Source organism: Mobula birostris, chromosome 10 (genome assembly GCF_030028105.1).
Source record: "Mobula birostris isolate sMobBir1 chromosome 10, sMobBir1.hap1, whole genome shotgun sequence".
Classification (NCBI taxonomy): domain Eukaryota; kingdom Metazoa; phylum Chordata; class Chondrichthyes; order Myliobatiformes; family Myliobatidae; genus Mobula; species Mobula birostris.
This window is the reverse complement of record NC_092379.1, coordinates 54,027,148-54,046,853: the sequence shown is the minus strand read 5'-3', so window position 1 is coordinate 54,046,853 and position 19,706 is coordinate 54,027,148. Positions and strand designations below refer to the sequence as shown.

The following is a 19,706-nucleotide window of genomic DNA, read 5'->3' as shown; positions in this document are numbered from 1 at the left end:
ACTGTCTTATGGTTTTTTATGGTCTAAGAAATGCAAGAGAACACTTAAGAAATAAATCAAGAAGGCTAAATTAGGAAGGTTCCAGCAGAAAACTTGAAGGATCCTAAGGACTTCTACAAATACGTTAAGAGCAAAAGGATTACAAGGGACAAATCAGAATGATAATCCATTTGTTGAGCTAAAACAGATGGGGAAGATCTTAAGTGCATTCTTTGCATCTGTATTTACTCAGAAGGATGCAGAGTCTATAGAAGTGAGGCAAAGCGGCATCAACTTCATGGACCCTGTACATATTACAGAGGAGGAGGTGTTTGCCTCCCTGAAGCAAATCATGGTGGATAATTCCCCAGGGCCTGACAATCTGTTCCCTCAGACACTATGGGAGGTAAGTGCAGAAATTGCCAGAGCCTGAGCAGAAATATGTCTTGTGACAGGAGAGGTACCAGAGGATTGGAGGATAGCCAATGTCGTCTGCTGTTTAAAAAAGACTCTAAACACAAACAAATGAATTGTAGACTTGTGAGTCTGACATCAGTTGTGGGAAAATTATTGAAAGGGATTCTAAGGGACCGGATGCATCAGTATTATGATAATACTAATCAGTTTAATCCATTTATGATAAACTGATTAAGGATAGCCATCAAGGCTTTGTGCATTTGTCATGTCTAATCAATCTTATAGAGTTTTTCGAAGAAGTTACCAGAAAAGTGAATGAAAGTAGTGGATGTTGTCTACATGGATTTCAGTAAGGTATTTGACAAGGTCCTGCATAGGAGGCTGGTCAAGAAGGTTCAGTTGCTCAGCATTCAGGATGAAGTAATGAATTGGATTGAACGTTAGCTTTGTGGGAGAAGCCAGGGAGTGGTAGTATAGGGTTGCCTCTATGAGGCCTGAGACTAGTGATATTCCACAAGGATCAGTGCTGAATCCTTTGTTTAACATCTATATCAATGATCTGGATGATAATGTGGTTAACTGGATCAGCAAATTTGTGGATGACACCAAGATTGGGGGTGCAGTGGACAGTGAGGAAGGCTATCATGGCTTACAGAGGGATCTCTACATTAGCTGGAAAAATGGGCTGAAAAAAGACTGATGGAATTTAATGCAAAGAATTGTGAATTTTTACACTTCGGTAGGACCAACCAGGGTAGGTCTTACACAGTGAGTAGGGAATTGAGGAGTGTGGTAGAACAAAGCGATCTTAGAATATATGTCCATAATTCCTTGAAAGTGGCTTCATAGGTAGTTAAGGTCATAAAGAAAGCTTTTGGCATATTGGCCTTCATAAATCAATGTATTGAGTACAGGAGATGGGATGTTATGTTGAAGTTGTATAAGACATTGGTGAGGATTAATTTGGAGTATTGTGTGCAGTTTTGGTCACCTACCTACAGGAAAGATGTAAACAAGGTTGAAAGAGTACAGAGAAAATTCACAAGGATGTTGCCAGGTCTGGAGGACCTGAGTTATAAAGTTAGGACTATATTCTTTAGAACATAGAAGATTAAGAGGAGATTTGATAAGAGGGGCATAGATAGGGTAAATGCAAGCAGGCATTTTCCACTGAGGTTGGGTGGGACTACAACCAGAAGTCATGGGTTAGGGGTGAATGTTGTAATGTCCAAGGAGAATGTGAGGGGGAACTTCTTCACTCAGCATGTGGTGTAAGTACGGAATGAGCTGAGCGCAGAAGTGGTGGATGCAGGTTAGATTTCAACATTTAAGAAAAACGTGAACAGGTACATGGATGGGAGGGGTATGGAGTATATGGTCTGGTTGCGGTTTGGTGGGACTATGCAGAATAATAGTTCTGCATGGACTAGATGGGCTGAAAGGCCTGTTCTACGCTGTAGGGCTCTATGACTAAGAGGAATGAGATTTTTCCGTACAAGGATTTCTTATACTACACGCATTTAGATACAACACCTTGAGTACATGTACTGTCCTTTCTGACTCTGCATCCCTAATCATTTGATACTCAGCCTGTTGACTGCAACTAAGTCCCATCACCTGCCTGCCCTTCCTGACAGTCTGACTGCACGTTATCTTTACTTTTTTACCCATCTCTCCCATCCTAAGTCGCTTCACTCCGGTTCCCATCCCCCTGCCAAATTATTTTAAACCATCCCCAACAGCTTTAACAAATCTGCCTAAGAAAATATTGGTCCTCCTCAGGTTCAGGTGCAACCTGTCACTTTCAAACAGATCATACCTCCCCCAGAAGAGATCCCAATGACCCAAGAGAGGGGAAATAACAAAAAGGTGGAGGAGAAGATGGCAGCGCGATGCAGCGCACGCAGCTCTCTGGTGAAATGATATCGTATCTGTTAAATAGGGGCCGTGGACAATTCTGATTTGATGGAGACAGACGTGAAGGCACAGAGGAACATCTGGAGAAATTTCTGAAATGCAGGTTCGCTGCCGCTGTTACTGTGCGATCGAGAATCTTCTGGATGGAAGGCCCAAAATCCCCGACTTTGCCTGCTGCTGGCGACCGAGGATGAGGTCGAAGCGTTCGGATAGAGATGGTGCTCGGTACTCGGTGTTGGAGGGCTGATCGGAGGCTCGAAGTTTTCGGATGACTCAGAGTCGGACTGCGGTCGGGCATGGCAGGGAGAGTTTTCTTCCTTCTCCTATCTGCGTGAGATGTGGGGCATTCGAGAGACTTTGAACTTTTTTACTGTGCCATGGCCTGTTCTTCATCAAGTTATGGTATTGTTGCACTGTTGTAACTATATGTTATAATTATGTGGTTTTGTTAGTTTTTCAGTCTTGGTCTGTCCTGTGTTTCTGTGATATCACACCGGAGGAATATTGTATCATTTCTTAATGCATGCATTACTAAATGACAATAAAAGAGGACCGTGTGTCCTCATAATCTAAGTCGCTTTACACAGAGCCGACACCTGTTTCAACCTGAAGCCTCCTTTGAGCCAAAGACTGTCACTTCTACTCTTGCCACTGGCCTACTCCCGACAATGGCCGCTCCGCTTATCCCTTCTGTACTTCTATTTAGTTCATAGAGCTCTGTTGACACCACTGATCACTAATAGGCCCTGTACAATGGACAAATGCCCGCAAAGCTCTCTTATTAAATAATCGTCGCCAACCTGAGAGATACACCTCTTTATAGATCTCTGTTGACGCCACTGATAGGCCCTGTACAGTGAAATGAGCCATTTGCGTCAAGTCAAATCAGTGAGGATTGTGCTCTTGTCATGCTTCTGGCACCATTACAGCATGCCTACAATGCACTAACCTTAAACCTATTTAGCAATAGACAATTATAGAGAGAGCTTCACTCCCTACCCAAACCCTGGCTGTCTGTGGGCTTACCTAATTGGTCTGCATCCTTGAAGACCTCAGCTTTGCAAAGGACTGTTTGGTCCAAGGCACTGAGTTGCCTGTTGTCCAACTGGGCTTCATCATCCATCACTTCCTGAGCTCCTTGCCCAACTGAGACCTGGATGACTGGGGGCTGCCATACAATGGTATCACTGCTGTTGGTGTTGATGTCACTTGCTCCTGGCTTTGCGTTGTCCACAATGCCCGCCCCTCCGGTGGGCATTAAAGTATCAACCAAACCCACTGTCTGCAGCACACCTGGTTCTCCATGGTCTGGCATGGGAACCTCCTCTCCCTCTGCCTCTGCAAGAGTAAAGAACAGCAATAATATCAATCTCCTCATCCATATCGCTGGGACATTCCAGCTACAGGGAGAGCTAAGGAGAGCAGGGAGAGTCTGTGTGCCGGTGTGTGTGTGTGTGCGTGTGTGTGTGTGTGTGTGTATACGTACGCGTGTCTGTGCGTTGTGTGTCCGTGCATGTGTGCCTGCGCGTGTGTTCATGTGCGGATGCATGTCCGTGTGTGTGTGTGTGTGTGTGTGTGTGTGTGCGCGTCCATGCGTGTGTGACTGTGTGTGTGTGTGTGTGTGTGTCTGTGTCTGCATATGTGTTTGAGTGTGTGGGTGTGTGAGAGTGTGTGTAAGGGATATGTGTCCTGTACCACCAGTCAACGGAATTCAGAAACACCCTGCTGTTTGCCTGATCCTCCCGTGAGAACGCACAACATAGAACAGTACAACTCAGAAACAATGTTATGCCGAACTGGAACATCATCCATAGAACACAGTACAGAGCAATACACACAAAATGCTGGAGGAACTCAGCAGGTCAGACAGCATCTATGGAAGTGAATAAACAGTTGACGTTTCAGGCTGAGACTCTTCATCAGGACTGGAAAGGAAAGGGAGAGATTCTAGAATAAAAAGGTTGGGTGGGGCACCAGCTAGAAGGTGATAGGTGAAAATGGGTGGGAAAGGCAAAAGGGCTGGTGAAGAAGGAATCTTGATAGGACAGGAGAGTGGACCAAGAGAGAAAGGGAAAAAGGAGGGGTAACAGAGCAAGGTGATAGGCAGGTGAGGAGAAGAGGTCAGAGGCCAGAGTGTGGATTAGAAGAAGAGGGAAAGAGGAGAGAAAAAAAAATTTGAAAAGGAGAAATCAATTTTTATGCTATTGGGTTGGAGGTACAGTACAGGCCCTTCGGCCCATGTTGTGCTGACTTTTTAACCTAATGCAAGGTCAATCTAATGCTTTCTTCCTGTGTAACCTTTAAGTGGTTCTTTAAATGTGAACTACTTAAACTAATGACATGAAAATCTCTTCTGCCTTCACATGGCCCATATCCTGTCTGCCCTCACATGGCCTGTCTGCCTTCACATAGCCCATATCCCTTCTGCCTGCACGTGGCCCATATCCTGTCTGCCTTCACGTGACCCATATCCCGTTTGTCTTCACATGGCCCATCTGCCTTCACATGGCTTGTCTGCCTTCGCACGGCCCATACCCCGTCTGCCTTCGCACGGCCCATATCTCGTCTGCCTTCGCACGGCCCATATCCCGTCTGCCTTCGCACGGCCCATATCCCCTCTGCCTTTGCAAGGCCCATATCCCGTCTGCTTTCACAAGGCCCATATCCCGTCTGCCTTCACATGGCCCATATCCTGTCTGCCTTCACATGGCCCATATTCACTTACAGGTTCACATGCTATACATTCCCTCTGCATGTCCATGGTCTATATCCCTGTAACACCCTGCTGATGTAATGGTCTTTCTGTAGAAGCAGTGTTTGGGTTATCGCTAGAGATAACAGGTGCTTTGGACCGTGAACCATCCAATGACGGGAGTGTGTTTTCATGCCGTGGGCCTCACACTGAGGTGATTTGGGTTCGGCGGGAAATGAAGAGAGAAGACGCCAGACAGGAGAGGTCATAGGTGTGGACTTGGAGTGGGGCCAGGAGTTGACAAAGCCTGGGGAAATCAATGGAGGATCAGTGAAGGGGAAACTGTCCAACTTGTTCAAATTAGACTGTTTCATTAAAATGATCCCTTCTTTTTTTTTGCTTTTTCTTTTCTAACCCTTTAGTCAAATTAAGAATTATAAAGCTAAATCGTTTAATTGTATGCAGTGTACTGTATTTCATGGTACTGATTTGTAACAGGGTAACACATCACACAGCATCCACACAAACGGGGTTTTCAGGGTGGACTCACATCTCCACCTCACCCGTCTGGCAAGGCCATAGATTGCCTTCCCTAAACTTATGCAGCCCAACAGAACCTGAGGGTTACAATTGTGGAGGTATCTTTCGAGATTGATTTCGTTGGATGCTGTGTGATTGCCCTGAGCACTGAACCAGTGAGTTGTGTGTTTAAGTCTATGCTAAACTATTGTCCAGTAAAGCGATTATGATACGTGGATATGGATGCTGCTGGGGTCCAGTGGTGGTGTGAATCCACGGGGTTACTGGTAACGAATGCGTGCATTTTGAGTGGGGTAGATATTCGTACTCCTGCTGAATTGTTAATTCGACTTTTAAGTACTGTTAAAGTTGTAGAAAAAGTTACGATTGTGGGGCGGAGGTTTGATAAAATGGTGGGCACAGACTGCTTTAGTTCAGACTAGTGCTGATGTAACAGCAGTAGAACCACCTGGTACTATTGGGGCCCCGAGAGAGAGGGGCTGTGGACTGTCCATACTTTCCGGGGAAGGAGAGTGTAGGCAAGCAGGCTGAATCACAAGTTGAGTCTCCCATGGCTGGGGGTAGAGACTTCAAAGACAAGGTAAACACAAAATAATCTGCAGATGCTGTGATCAAAGCAACACTTTCAGTACGCTGGATGAACTCAGCAGGTCGGGCAGCATCAGTTAGAAACGTCGATTCATCGTTTCTAACTGATGCTGCCTGACCTGCTGAGTTCATCCAGCGTACTGAAAGTGTTTCAAAGAGAAGGTTCTCTCATTTCTGCACAGCGAGGGGAAGGAGCAGTCTCATTTGGAATGTCTAATGAGTCCCCCAGCGAGGAGTGAGAATTTTGAGTTGGTATCAACCCTTACCTATCTGGTGAATAAACGGCCTAGTGCACAGGCTGAGGGTCCTAGCTATTGAAAGTTGAGAATGTTCTCTGGAATGAAGCCCACCCCCAAGAGGGAAGAGGAGTTTGAGACTTGGGCGAAGCAGACCTCAGAGTTGTTAGATGAATGGCAGTGCTCTGATGACATAAAGAGACAGTGAGTGGTTGAGAGCTTGAGAGGGCGGGCTGCTGACGTAGTGAGAGCTGTAAAGGCACAGAACCCCCTTGCCACTTCTGCGGCCTAAATGCAAGCACTGGAAAAGGAAATTTGCACGAAAGGAAGCACGATGGAGCTCATGGCGGGGTTTCAGAACATGCATCAGGAGAAGGGGAAGAAGCTTCCTGCCTCTATTTTTCAGCTGGAGAGACAGCTAAATTGCTTGCGGCATAATAGGGCCATTCAGGCGGCTGAGGTGAATCAGTTAAGAATGGACCAAATAGCCAAAGGCACCCAGTCCCAGAACCTGATCGCTTGAGGCCTCCGACTGTCTCGTAAGACACGTCTCCCACCCTCATTTGTTGAGCTGATCAGAGAAGTACAGGAGGAGGAGAACATGTCGGAGGCATGGGAGGGATCCGTCAGCAGGGTTCAGCCCTTGGTAGTAGCCCCCTGTAGCGGCCGGTATCCATGGATAGCCCAACCCAGGGAGTGGTAAAGGAGATCATGGCAGGGTTGAGAACTGAGATGTCCTGGTTGCTATCAGTGGGCATGGCCCCTGGAACTGACAGGAAGGCGGACCCCCTAAGTCAGTGGTCCCCAACCTCCGGGCCACAGACCTATACCAATCCGCGAAGCATGCAGGGGTGCAGCGGTAGCCGGGACGCACCCAGCACATCTTTAAGAAAAAAGACGAAATAAATAAGCTAATTAATTAGGTGCCACCCGATTGTCGCCTCTGATCTGGGCCAATATTTACCTGCCGGGCAGCACCTAATTAATTATCTTGTTTATTTCAGCTTTTTTTCTTAAAGATGTGCTGGGTGCGTCCCAGCTACCGCTGCACCCGTGCATGCTTGGCGGATCAGTATCGGTCTGCCGCCCGGAGGTTGGGGACCACTGCTTAAGTGGATGGATGACGCAGAGGGCTGCTAATGGCCGGGGTCCCGCAAGAAGGGAAGCGGCCGGTATTGCCTGTTATAACTGTGGTGAAGAGGGACACTTCAGGCGGGAGTGTGAATGATGGGAAACCTCTTGGAGAATGAGTCCCTGGGTACCTAAGCAGGGAGAGATGTCAGGAAACTTAAAGAGACCCAGTGAGGGAACAGCCTGACGTTCCCAGCAATATATCAAGGAACACTCCAAAAAAAAAAAAAAAGACCCTATTCCTGAAGATTTGGGTTAAGCTCCAGTGTATTGCTATGGATAGAGGGTATTTATGCTGGAGTTATACTTGACACTGGGTCACAGGTCACTTTGCTGTACTGTTCATTTTACAACCAATATTTGATGTATTTACCATTGACACCACTCAGTGCACTGAGATGTAGGGTCTTCGTGCAGGTGATTATCCTTATGATGGTTATTTGTCAGTGAAGCTGGAGTTCTTGGAGGCCGATGTGCGAGTGGCAGAGGTCTTTGATACATTAGCGCTGGTTTGTATGGACCCCGTTGAGAAGGGCGGCGTTTCAATTGTTGTGGGGACCGACACTCCTATTGTGAGAGGTGTATGGGGGCTTCGAAGGAGAAAACTGGAGAGAGCTTTCTGAGAACATTGTCCGTTCACCCGGTGTTTCGAGCTGCTTTTGAGGAAGTACGTGGCTGCATTAGGCCGGATACCGAGTTTAGACAAGGGACTGTGTGGTTCACCTAGTGAAAGCCAATCATGTTACTGCCCGGGGAAGTAGCGAGAGTGACGGGGACCCCCAAATTTCCCCGAATGCCTGAGGGCGAGGCCCTATTGGTGGATGCTCCGAAAGACCATGAAGAGGAGTCAGGCGTGCCTGCTGGGGTACTGGTGAGGCCCGAACTGCAGAAGCCCTCGGTTGTACAGGTGAATAGGATGGCAGTGATTGTTAGGAACACTACAATGAGGGAGGTCACCTTCAAGCCGGGGATGCATCTCTTCCCGGTGACGGTAATGTCTAGTGTCCCTGTGAGACAAGCTGGGGGGAAAGTTGACCGCTGAGTCATTAAAGTTTGGGGACTCCCTGGTACCTGTGGGTTGGAAAAGTAGGTTTCCATAGAAGATGTTGAAACTGGAAGGTGTCTTTTCTACTGACGAGTGGTCTGTTGTCTCACAATTGTGTTATTCCAAGGGCACTCACCACACTATCTGGGTGACCGAGGACACCATGTTCAGAGAAAGGTCGCGGCGACAGGCCTCTGCAAATGTGGAAGATGTTCGGCAGCAGTTGTGTAGGTTGAAGGAAGCTGGGATCATCACTGTGTTCAGAAGCCCCTGTGCGTCCCACATGGTAGTGGCCAGGAAGAAGAATGGGAAGGTACAGGTGTGTGTGGACTATAGGACTCTGACCAGGTGTACCGTCCCTGACCAGTATACGGTCCCAAGGATCGAAGACGCGCTGGCCTGTCTGAGTGGTGCGAAGTGGTTCAGTGCGCTGGATTTGAGGAGTGGAGATTACCAGGTCCCATGAGAGAAGCTGACAAAGAGAAGACGGCATTTATATGTCCACTGGGATTTTTCCAGTTCGAACAGATGCCCCAGGGCATATCAGGAGCCCTTACAAACTTCCAGTGTGTTATGGAGAAAACTGTGGGGGATATGAACTTGCTTGAGATATTGGTGTATCTGGATGACCTCATAGTGTTTGGGTCCACCTTGAAGGAACATGAAGTGAGGCTACTGAAGGTGCTGGGCTGCCTGAAAGCTAAAGGGTTAAAACTTTCTCTGGACAAGTGCTACTTCTGCAACACATAGGTCAGCTATGTTGGGCACATAGTCTCATGATTTGGAGTAGCTACAGGTCCATCTAAGATAGAGGTGATGACCACATGACCATGGCCCCAGACTGTGAGTACGTGGCATTCATTCCTTGGGGTCTGTGGGTACTTTTGGGGGTTCGTAAAGGGCTACGCAAAAGTGAGTCACCCTTTAAATCAGCTTCCGTGTGGTTTCCCTCCCTTGGGGAAGAAAGGGAGGAGGACAAAAGGAGAGGAGGGTAAAGAGTATCTTAGCATTTCATAGCCTTTTGGAATGAGGTGAGATGCAAAATGTGAAGAGGCCTTTCAGGCGCTGAAGAAGCTGCTGACACAAGTGCCTGTGCTGGCTTTTGCAGTCTCGATTGCCATATGGACTGCACACAGATGCCAGCAGGGAGGGCCTAGTGGGTGTCCTGTATCAGGATCAGGACACTGGGTTGAGACCTGTTACATTTGTCAGCGGGAGCCTGTTGTTATCCCATGCACAAATTGGAGTTTCTGATGTTGAAATGGGCTGTGGTGAATAAGTTGAGTGACTACCTCTATGGTACCAAGTTTGAGGTGACAATATCCTAACTTATGTCCTGACCTCGGCAAAATTGGATGCCACAGGACAATGGTGACTGGCGGCATTGTCTGCCTATGATTTCAGCCTGAAGTACCCGCCAGGAAGTAGGAACATTGATGCTGATGTTTTGTCTCAATGTGCTCATGAAGGGCTGGACAGGGTTGAAGAGTGAGAGCGTTCCTGCCCTGGAAGTGAAAGCCATGTGCCAGTTTGCCACCACGGTGAAGGCAAGGGTAGGATTGAGCGGTAGATCAATTGGGAGCATCTGTTGGCATCATTCTGTAATCTGACTGCTCTGAAGACATACTAGTCACCGGAATTGAGTCTTGGGGAAGTGGCAGCTGCTCAGCGAGATGGTCTGGGCATCGGTACCATTTGGTCAGCGGTCGAAAAGTGAGACATGACCCAAGTGGAGAAGACGAAACATGCTGCGGTGTCTCCATTACTGAGAGAATGATCCAGATTGGAGTTGAGGAACCAGATCCTATACTGGGTCACGTCACCTCTAGACCGGCCTCGGCATTCCCAACTGGTTCTGCTTGAGAAGTATTGGAGGATTGTGTTAAAGTCACTTCATGATGATTCTGGACATTTGGGGTTGAAAAGACCTATGGATTGCTCAGAGATCAGTTCTACTGGCCTCAAATAAAACCAGAGGTTGAAGAATACTGATGCCTATTAAGGAAAACGCTGCCTTCGAGGGCCGCTTCGTTGTCCCACTTGCAGAGCGAGGACACACCCTGGACCTGGTGTGTATGGATTTCCTGTCAACAAAGGCAGATGCCTGCAACATGGCAAATGTTTTAGTCATCACGGATCACTACACCAGATATGCACAAGCTTTCCCTACCAAGGATCAGAGGGCATCCACGATGGCCAAAGTGTTATGGGAGAAGTATTTCATTTATTATGGCTTCCCCAGGCGGAACAGGGTTGGGATTGAGAGTAGGCTCATACATGAGTTTCTGGGTATGCTTGAAGATGAGAAGTCGAGGACTACTCCTTATCACTCACAGAGTGATCTGCAGGTAGAGAGGATTAATCAGACCTTACTAGACATGCTTCGAACTCTGGAGATCAGCAAGAAGAGCAAGTGGACTCAACATATTGGACATCTGGTCCACGGCTACAACTGTACCCGAAATGAAGCTACCAGGTACTCACCATATTATCTGATGTTTGGGCACAAGGTGAGGTTGCCCATCGACCTGGCAAGGAAGTCCTACTTATCTGAAGTATGTGTCTGATATGAAAAGGGAAATGAAAAAGGCTTATGAATTAGCTGAGGCTGTGGCTGCCAAGCAGAATAGAGGAAATAAGATCAGGTATGATCAAAAGGTTAGGTTCTCCCAACTCATGCTAGAGACCAAGTCCTCATAAGGAATTTGGGGCTACCTGGGAAGCATAAGTTGGCTGACCGACTGCTGGGCGGCTACATCCTATGTACCGGAGAGTCAGATGCCAAACGTAACCGTTTTCCCGAGTGAAACCAGAACATGGGAATGGGCCTGTCAAGATTCTCCATTGGAACCAAAAATCATTGAATTGTATAGATAGGTTCTTGATTAGCCAGGGCATCAAAGGGTATGGGGTGAAAGCAGGGGAGTGGGGATGACTGAAAGGATTGGATCAGCCCATGATTGAATGGCGGAGCAGATTCAATGGGCCGAATGGCCTGCTTCTGCTCCTATGTCTTATGGTCTTATATGGTGTTCTGTCTGTTATTTTGTGATACTGATTTGTAACAAGGTAACAAATCAAGCAGCATCCACACAAACAGGGGGCTTCGGTTGAGTTTACACCTTAATCTCACACTTTTGGTGGAGCCAGAGCTTGTCTTCCTTAGACCTAAGCAGCTGAGCGAGCCTGAATATTACATCCCGTCAGCCTGCATGTGGCTCATATACATTCTGCCTACACACAGTCCATGTTCCTTTTTCCCGTCCTTGGTCCTTATCCCTTCTTCTCATCAATGCTCTGTATCCCTGCTGCCTGGCCATTGCCCATATCCCTTCTTCCTGTCCACAGTCCGTATCCCTGCTGCCCATCCATGGTCAGTATCACTTCTTCCTGTCCATGGTCCGTATCCCTTCTTCCTGTCCATGGTCCGTATCCCTTCTTCCAGTCCATAGTCCGTATCCCTGCTGCCTGATCATGGTTCGTATCCCTTCTTCCCGCCCATGGTCCGTATTCCTTCTTCCTGTCCATGGTCCGTATCCCTGCTGCCTGTCCATGGTCTGTATCCCTTCTTCCTGTCCATGGTCAGTATCCCCGCTGCCCGTCCATGGTATGTATCCCTTCTTCCTGTCCATGGTCCGTATCCTTTCTTCCTGTCCATGGTCCGTATCCCTTCTTCCCGCCCACGGTCTGTATCCCTTCTTCCTGCCCACGGTCTGTATCCCTGCTGTCCATCATTGGTCCGTATCCATTCTCCCTGTCCATGGTCCGTATCCCTTCTTCCTGTTCATGGTCCGTATCTCTGCTGTCCATCATTGGTCCGTATCCATTCTCCCTGTCCATGGTCCGTATCCCTTCTTCCTGTTAATGGTCCGTATCCCTGCTGTCCGTCCATGGCCCATATCCCAGGTACTAGAGGTCAGGAATGCAAGCCTTGGGATTAGTGAAGGCAGATTTAAGAGTTGAAACAGGACTTGTTTCGATACCTGACACAGTGTATAAGGGTTGTGAGTATCAGAGAGTGGAGCCGTATTCAAGTGGCTCGAGGCTCTTACAGGTAGCATAATGCTTTACAGAGCCAGCTGTTAGATTGGGGATCAGTTACTGCTTCTGTCTGTCAGGAGTTTGTACATTCTTGCCATGAATGGTGGGTTTCCTCCAGGTGCTCTGGTTTCCTCCCACATTCCAAAGGAATATGATTTCAGGTTGATAAGTTGTGGGCATGCTATGTTAGTGCTGGAAGCATGGTGACACTTTGCAGGCTGTACCCAGCACATTCTGAATGCAAATGATGCATCTGCCTGTATGTTTTGATTTGGATGTACATGTGACAAATGAAGCTAATCTTTTGATGCTGTGATTTCAGTGCTGTATCCCACCCACTCCCCCATCCCATTACAGGAAGGATGTGATTACACTGAAGAGGGTATGGATCATATGCTCAGACACCAGTCAGTCTATGTTGATAGCAACATCTCTACCTCAAATCTCACAGAGCACTGGGGCTACTCTCCCTCCACCCACCCCCCCATGACCCCCAGGATCGCGTGCTCAGCCCGCTGCTGATCCGTCTCTGTACTGTTAGATCCAGTTCAGACCAAATCATCAAACTTGCTGATGACACAACCATGGTTAGCCTCATTAACAACGATGAGATGGTATACAGAGGAGGTAGAGCGGCTTGTAGAATGGTGAGAGCACAACTTGACACTTATTGTGGACAAGACTAAAGACATGATTGAGGACTTTAGGAAGGTGTATGCTGACCACTCCTTAGCGTACATTAACTTCCTCTGTGGAGGAAGTTAGGAACATGAAGTTTCTGTGCACATAAAGGATGATCTCACTTGGTCCCTCAACCCCATTTCTTTAATCAGGAAAGTGGAACAGCATCTCCACTTCCTGAGGTAATTGAAGTGAATGAGGCCTCCCCCCACCCTCCTCCCTATTCTAACCTATTTTTACAGGTGCACCATTGAGGGTGTGCAGACCAGCTGCACCATGTCTGGTATGGGAGTTACGAGGCATCTGACCGCAAGCCCCTACAAAGGAGTACCATCAGGATTTCTCTTCCACCCAGCCAAGATATTTCCCAGAAGTGCTGCGTACACAGGGCCCATAGCATTGTTAATGACCCCTCCCATCCATCCAACAATCTCTTTGCCCCCCATCCCCACAGTCATCGTAGCATTAGGACAAAGGTTTTTAGGATGAGAAACAAGGCTGCAAGATTACTGAACGCACTGCCATCACCCAGGTCTCATCACGTATGAAGCACTAGTAATGTTATACTGTTTACTTTTTATGTTAAATAGAAATATAGAAACACAGAAAACCTACAGCACAATACATGCACTACCTTAGAAATTACTAGGGTTACCTATTCTAGAAAATGTTTATCTTCTGGAATATATTTTATTTTTGTTAATTTATTTGTGATATTAATACTTTATGCATTGTGTGTGAGTTATATGTACTGCGTTGTGCACCTTGGTCTGGAGGAACATTGTTTTGTTTGGTGAATGGGAAGTCAATAGAACACAGATCAGGGATTAGGAGTGGAAAGGTTAAGCAATATCAAGCTCCTGATTGACAACATCTCTGAAGATCTATGCTGGGCTCAACAAACTGATGCAGGACAGCAGCTCCATCATGGGCACTAATCCCCCCCATTGAGGACATCTCAACCCTCAACACTGGTGCCCCTCAGGGCTGTGTACTAAACCTCCTCTTTTACTCTCTGTATACCCATGACTGTCACCATCCACAGCTCCAATCTGCTAATTAAATTTGCTGACGACACTACACTGATTGGCCTAATCTCAAATAATAATGAGGCAGCCTTCAGAGAAGAAGTCATCACTTTGACACAGTGGTGTCAACAAAACAACCTCTTCATCAATGTGGCAAAAAACAAAGGAGCTGGTTGTGGACTACGGAAGGAATGGAGACAGGCTAGCCCCTATTGACATCAATGGATCTGGGGTTGAGAGGGTGAACAGCTTTAAGTTCCTCAGCATAAACAATCCTGAGGATCTCACGCGGTCTGTACATACCAGCTGTGTGGTTGTAAAAGGCACAACAGCACCTCTTTCACCTCAGACGGTTGAAGAGGTTTGGTATGAGTCCCCAAATTCTAAGCACTTTTTACAGAGGCACAATTGAGACCATCCTGACTGGTTGCATCAGTGCCTGGTATGGGAACTGTACTCCCCTCAGTCACAGGACTCTGCAGAGAGTGGTGCAGACAGCCCAGTGCACCTGTAGATGGGAACTTCCCACTATTCAGGATACTTACAAAGACAGGTGTAAGAAGGGACCATAGGATTATTGGAGACCCGAGTCACCCCAACCACAAACTATTCCAGCTGCTTCCATCCGGGAAATGGTACCGCAGCATAAAAGCCAGGACCAACAGGCTCCAGGACAGCTTCTTCCACCAGGCCATCAGACTGATTAACTCATGCTGACACAACTGTATTTTTATGTTATATTGACTATTCTGTTGTGCATACGATTTAATGCACATTGCACATTTAAACAGAAAGGTAATGTAAAGATTTTTACTCATGTATATGAAGGATGTAAATAATAAAGTCAATTCATAGAAACATAGAAAACCTACAGCACAATACAGGCCCTTCAGCCCACAATGCTGTGCCAAACATGTACTTACTTAGAAATTACCTAAGGTTACCCATAACCCTCTATTTTTTTGAAACTCCATGTACCTATCCAGGAGCATCTTAAAAGACCATATAATATCTGCCTCCACCACCGTCGCCGGCAGCCCAATCCACACACTTACCACGATCTGTGTAAAAAACTTACTCCTGACATCTCCTCTGTACCCACTTCCAAGCACATTAAAACTGTGCCCTCTCGTGCTAACCATTTCAGCCCTGGGTAAAAGCCTCTGACTATCCACACGATCAATGCCTCTTATACACTCTATACACTCGTATCAGGTCACCTCTCATCCTCCATCGCACCAAGGAGAAAAGGCCAGGTTCACTTAACTTATTCTCTTAAGGCATGCTCCCCAATCGAAGCAACATCCTTGTAAATCTCCTCTGCACCCTTTCTATAGTTTCCACATCCTTTCTATAGTAAGGTGACCAGAACTGAGCACAGTACTCCAAGTGGGGTCTGATCACGGATTTAAAAAGGTGCAACATTACCTCTTGGCTCCTAAACTCAATCCCATGATTGATGAAGGCCAATGCACCATATATCTTCTTAACCACAGAGTCAACCTGCACAGCAGCTATGAGTGTCCTATGGACTCGGACCCCAAGATCCCTCTGATCCTCCACACTGCTAAGAGTCTTACCACTGATACTATATTCTGCCATCATATTTGACCTACCAAAATGAACCACCTCACACTCATCTGGGTTAACTCCATCTGCCACTTCTCAGCTCAGTTTTGCATCCTATCAATGTCCCGCTGTAACCTCTGACAGCCCTCCACACTATTCACAACACCCCCAACCTTTGTGTCATCAGCAAACTTGCTAACCCATCCCTCCACTTCCTCGTCCAGATTATTTATAAAAATCACGAAGAGTAGGGGTCCCAGAGCAGATCCCTGAGGCATACCACTGGTCACCGACCTCCATGCAGAATATGACCCATCTACAACTGCTCTATGCCTTCTGTGGGCAAGCCAGTTCTTGATCCACACAACAATGTCCCCTTGGATCCCATGCCTCCTTACTTTCTCAATAAGCCTTGCATGGGGTACCTTATCATATACACTACATCTACTGCTCTACCTTCATCAATGTGTTTAGTCACATCCTCAAAATATTCAATCAGGCCCGTAAGGCACGACCTGCCTTTGACAAAGACATGCTGACTGTTCCTAATCATAATATGCCTCTCCAAATGTTCAGAAATCCTGTCCCTCAGGATCTTTTCCATCAACTTACCAACCACTGAAGTAAGACTCACTGGTCTATAATTTCCTGGGCTATCTCCACTCCTTTTCTTGAATAAGGGAACAACATCTCCAACCGTCCAATCCTCCGGAACCATTGATGATGCAAAGATCATTGCCAGAGGCTCAGCCATCTCCACTTTTCCACTATCACACTTAACTGGTCCTATTCTCTGAAGTCTTATCCTCTTGCTGTTCACACACTTGTAGAATGACTTGGGGTTTTCCTTAATCCTGCTTGCCAAGGCCTTCTCATGGCCCCTTCTGGCTCTCCTAATTTCTTTCTTAAGCTCCTTCCTGCTAGCCTTATAATCTTCTAGATCTCTATCATTACCTAGTTTTTGAACTTTTTGTAAGCCTTTCTTTTCTTCTTGACTAGATTTTCAACAGCCTTTGTACACCATGGTTCCTGTACCCTACCATACCTTCTCTGTCTCAGTGGAACGTACCTATGCAGAACGCCACGCAAATATCCATAAGACCATAAGACAAAGGAGAGGTTGGCCATTCGGCCCATCGAGTCTGCTCCACCATTTTATAATGAGCTGATCCATTCTCTGTGTGAGCACGAGGCCAAGTGGTTAAGGCATTGGACTAGCTACCTGAAGGTCCTGAGTTTGAGCCCCAGCCGAGGGAACGTGTTGTGTCCTTGAGCAAGGCACTTAATCACACATTGGTCTGCAACGACACTGGTGCCAAGCTGTATGGGTCCTAATGCCCTTCCCTTGGACAACATTGGTGTCGTGGAGAGGGGAGACTTGCAGCATGGGCAACTGTTAATCTTCCATACAACCTTGCCCAGGCCTGCGCCCTGGAGAGTGAAGACTTTCCAGGCGCAGGTCCATGGTCTCGCAAGACTAATGGATGCCTTTATATCTTTGATCCATTCTCCCATTTAGACCCACTCCCCCAACTTCTCACCATAACCTTTGATGCCCTGGCTACTCAGATAGCTATCAATCTCTGCCTTAAATACACCCAATGACTTGGCCTCCACTGCCGCCCGTGGTAACAAATTCCATAGATTCATCACCCTCTGGCTAAAAAATTTCTTCGCATCTCTGTTCTGAAAGGGCACCCTTCAATCCTTAAATCATGCCATCTCGTACTAGACTCCCCCACCATGGGAAACAATTTTGCCACATCCACTTTGTCCATGCTTTTCAATATTCGAAATGTTTCTATGAGGTCCCCCCTCATTCTTCTAAGCTCCAAGGAATACAGTCTAAGAGCGGACAAAAGTGCCTCATATGTTAACCCTCTCGTTCCCGGAATCATTCTTGTGAATCTTCTCTGAACCCTCTCCAATGTCAGCACATCCTTTCTTAAATAAGGAGCCCAAAACTGCCCACAGTACTCCAAGTGAGGTCTTACCAGTGCCTTATACAGCCTCAACATCACATCCCTGCTCCTATACTCTATTCCTCTAGAAATGAATGCCAATATTGCATTCGCCTTCTTCACCACCGACTCAACCTGGAGGTTAACCTTCAGGGTATCGTGCACAAGGACTCCCAGGTCCCGTTGCATCTCAGAACTTTGAATTCTCTCCTCATTTAAATAATAGTCTGCCCGTTTATTTCTTCTGCCAAAGTGCATAACCATAAACTTTCCAACATTGTACTTCATTTGCCACTTCTTTGCCCATTCTCCCAATCTATCCAAGTCTCTCTACAGAATCTCTGTTTCTTCAGCTCTACCCGCCCCTCCACTTATCTTTGTATCATCAGCAAACTTAGCCACAAAGCCATCTATTCCATAATCCAAATCGTTGATGTACAACGTAAAAAGAAGCGGCCCCAATGTGGACCCCTGTGGAACATCACTGGTAACCGGCAGCCAACCAGAATAGGATTTCTTTATTCCCACTCTCTGTTTCCTGCCAATCAGCCGACGCTCTATCCACGTACGTAACTTTCCCATAATTCCACGGGCTCTTATCTTGTTTTGCAGCCTCATGTGCGGCACCTTGTCAAAGGCCTTCTGAAAATCAAAATATACAACATCCACTGCATCTCCCTTGTCTAGCCTACTTGTAATTTCCTCAAAAAATTGCAGTAGGTTTGTCAGGTAGGATTTTCCTTTAAGGAAACCATGCGGAGTTCTGCCTATCTTGTCATATGCCTCCAGGTACTCTGTAACCTCATCCTTGACAAATCAACTCCAACAACTTCCCAACCACCAATGTCAAGCTAACAGGTGTATAATTTACTTTTTGCTTCCTTGTCCCCCTTCTTAAATAGTGGAGTGACATTTGCAATCTTCCAGTCCTCTGGAATCGTGCCAGAATCTATTGACTTTTGAAAGATCACTGCTAATGCCTCCGCAATCTCCACAGCTACTTCCTTCAGAACACGAGGGTGCATTCCATCTGTTCTGGGAGATTTATCTACCCTTGGACTATTCAGCTTCCTGAGTACTTTCTCTGTCGTAATTGTGATTGCACACACTTCTCTTCCCTCAAACCCTTGAGTGTCCGGTATACTGCTGATGTCTTCCTCAGTGAAGACAGATGCAAAATACTCATTCAGTTCCTCCGCCATCTCTTTATCTCCCATTACAATTTCTCCAGCATCGTTTTCTATCTACTCTCACCTGTCTTTTACTCTTTATATACTTGAAAAAGCTTTTAGTATCCTCTTTGATATTATTTGCTAGCTTCCTTTGATAGTTCATCTTTTCCCTCTTAATGACCTTTTTAGTTTCCTTTTGTAAGCTTTTAAAAACTTCCAATCCTCTGCCTTCCCATTAATTTTTACTTCCTTGTATGCCCTCTCCTTTGCTTTAACTTTGGCGTTGCCTTCTCTTGCCAGCCACGGATGCATCCTTTTTCCATTTGAAAATTTCTTCTTTTTTGGAATATACCTGTCTTGCACCTTCCTCATTTCTCGCATAAACTCCAGCCACTGCTGCCCTGCCGTCCTTCCCACCAGTGTCCCTTTCCAGTCAACTCTGGCCAGTTCCTCTCTCATGTCACTGTAATTTCCTTTACTCCACTGAAATACCGACACATCGGATTGCGGCTTCTCTTTCTCAAACTTCACAGTGAACTCAATCATGTTATGATCACTGTCCCCCAAGGGTTCCTTCACCTCAACCTCTCTAATCACCTCTGATTCATTACACAACACCCAATCCAGTACAGCTGATCCCCTAGTGGGCTCAACAACAAGCTGTTCTAAAAAGCTATCTCGCAGACATTCTATAAATTCTCTCTCTTCA

The 19,706-nt window shown here is 46.7% G+C and overlaps 1 protein-coding gene across 5 annotated transcripts in view; it reads right to left on the bottom strand.

Annotated features, from left to right (window-relative positions):
- LOC140204512 (uncharacterized) overlaps positions 1 to 19,706 on the bottom strand; it is a 167,168-nt gene that overhangs the window by 107,197 nt on the left and 40,265 nt on the right. For all 5 annotated transcript variants that reach the window (XM_072271217.1, XM_072271218.1, XM_072271216.1 and 2 more), the window contains exon 5: positions 3,340 to 3,651. In XM_072271217.1, the coding sequence (XP_072127318.1) occupies positions 3,340 to 3,651 (312 nt within the window). The remainder of the gene's footprint in view (positions 1 to 3,339; positions 3,652 to 19,706) is intronic.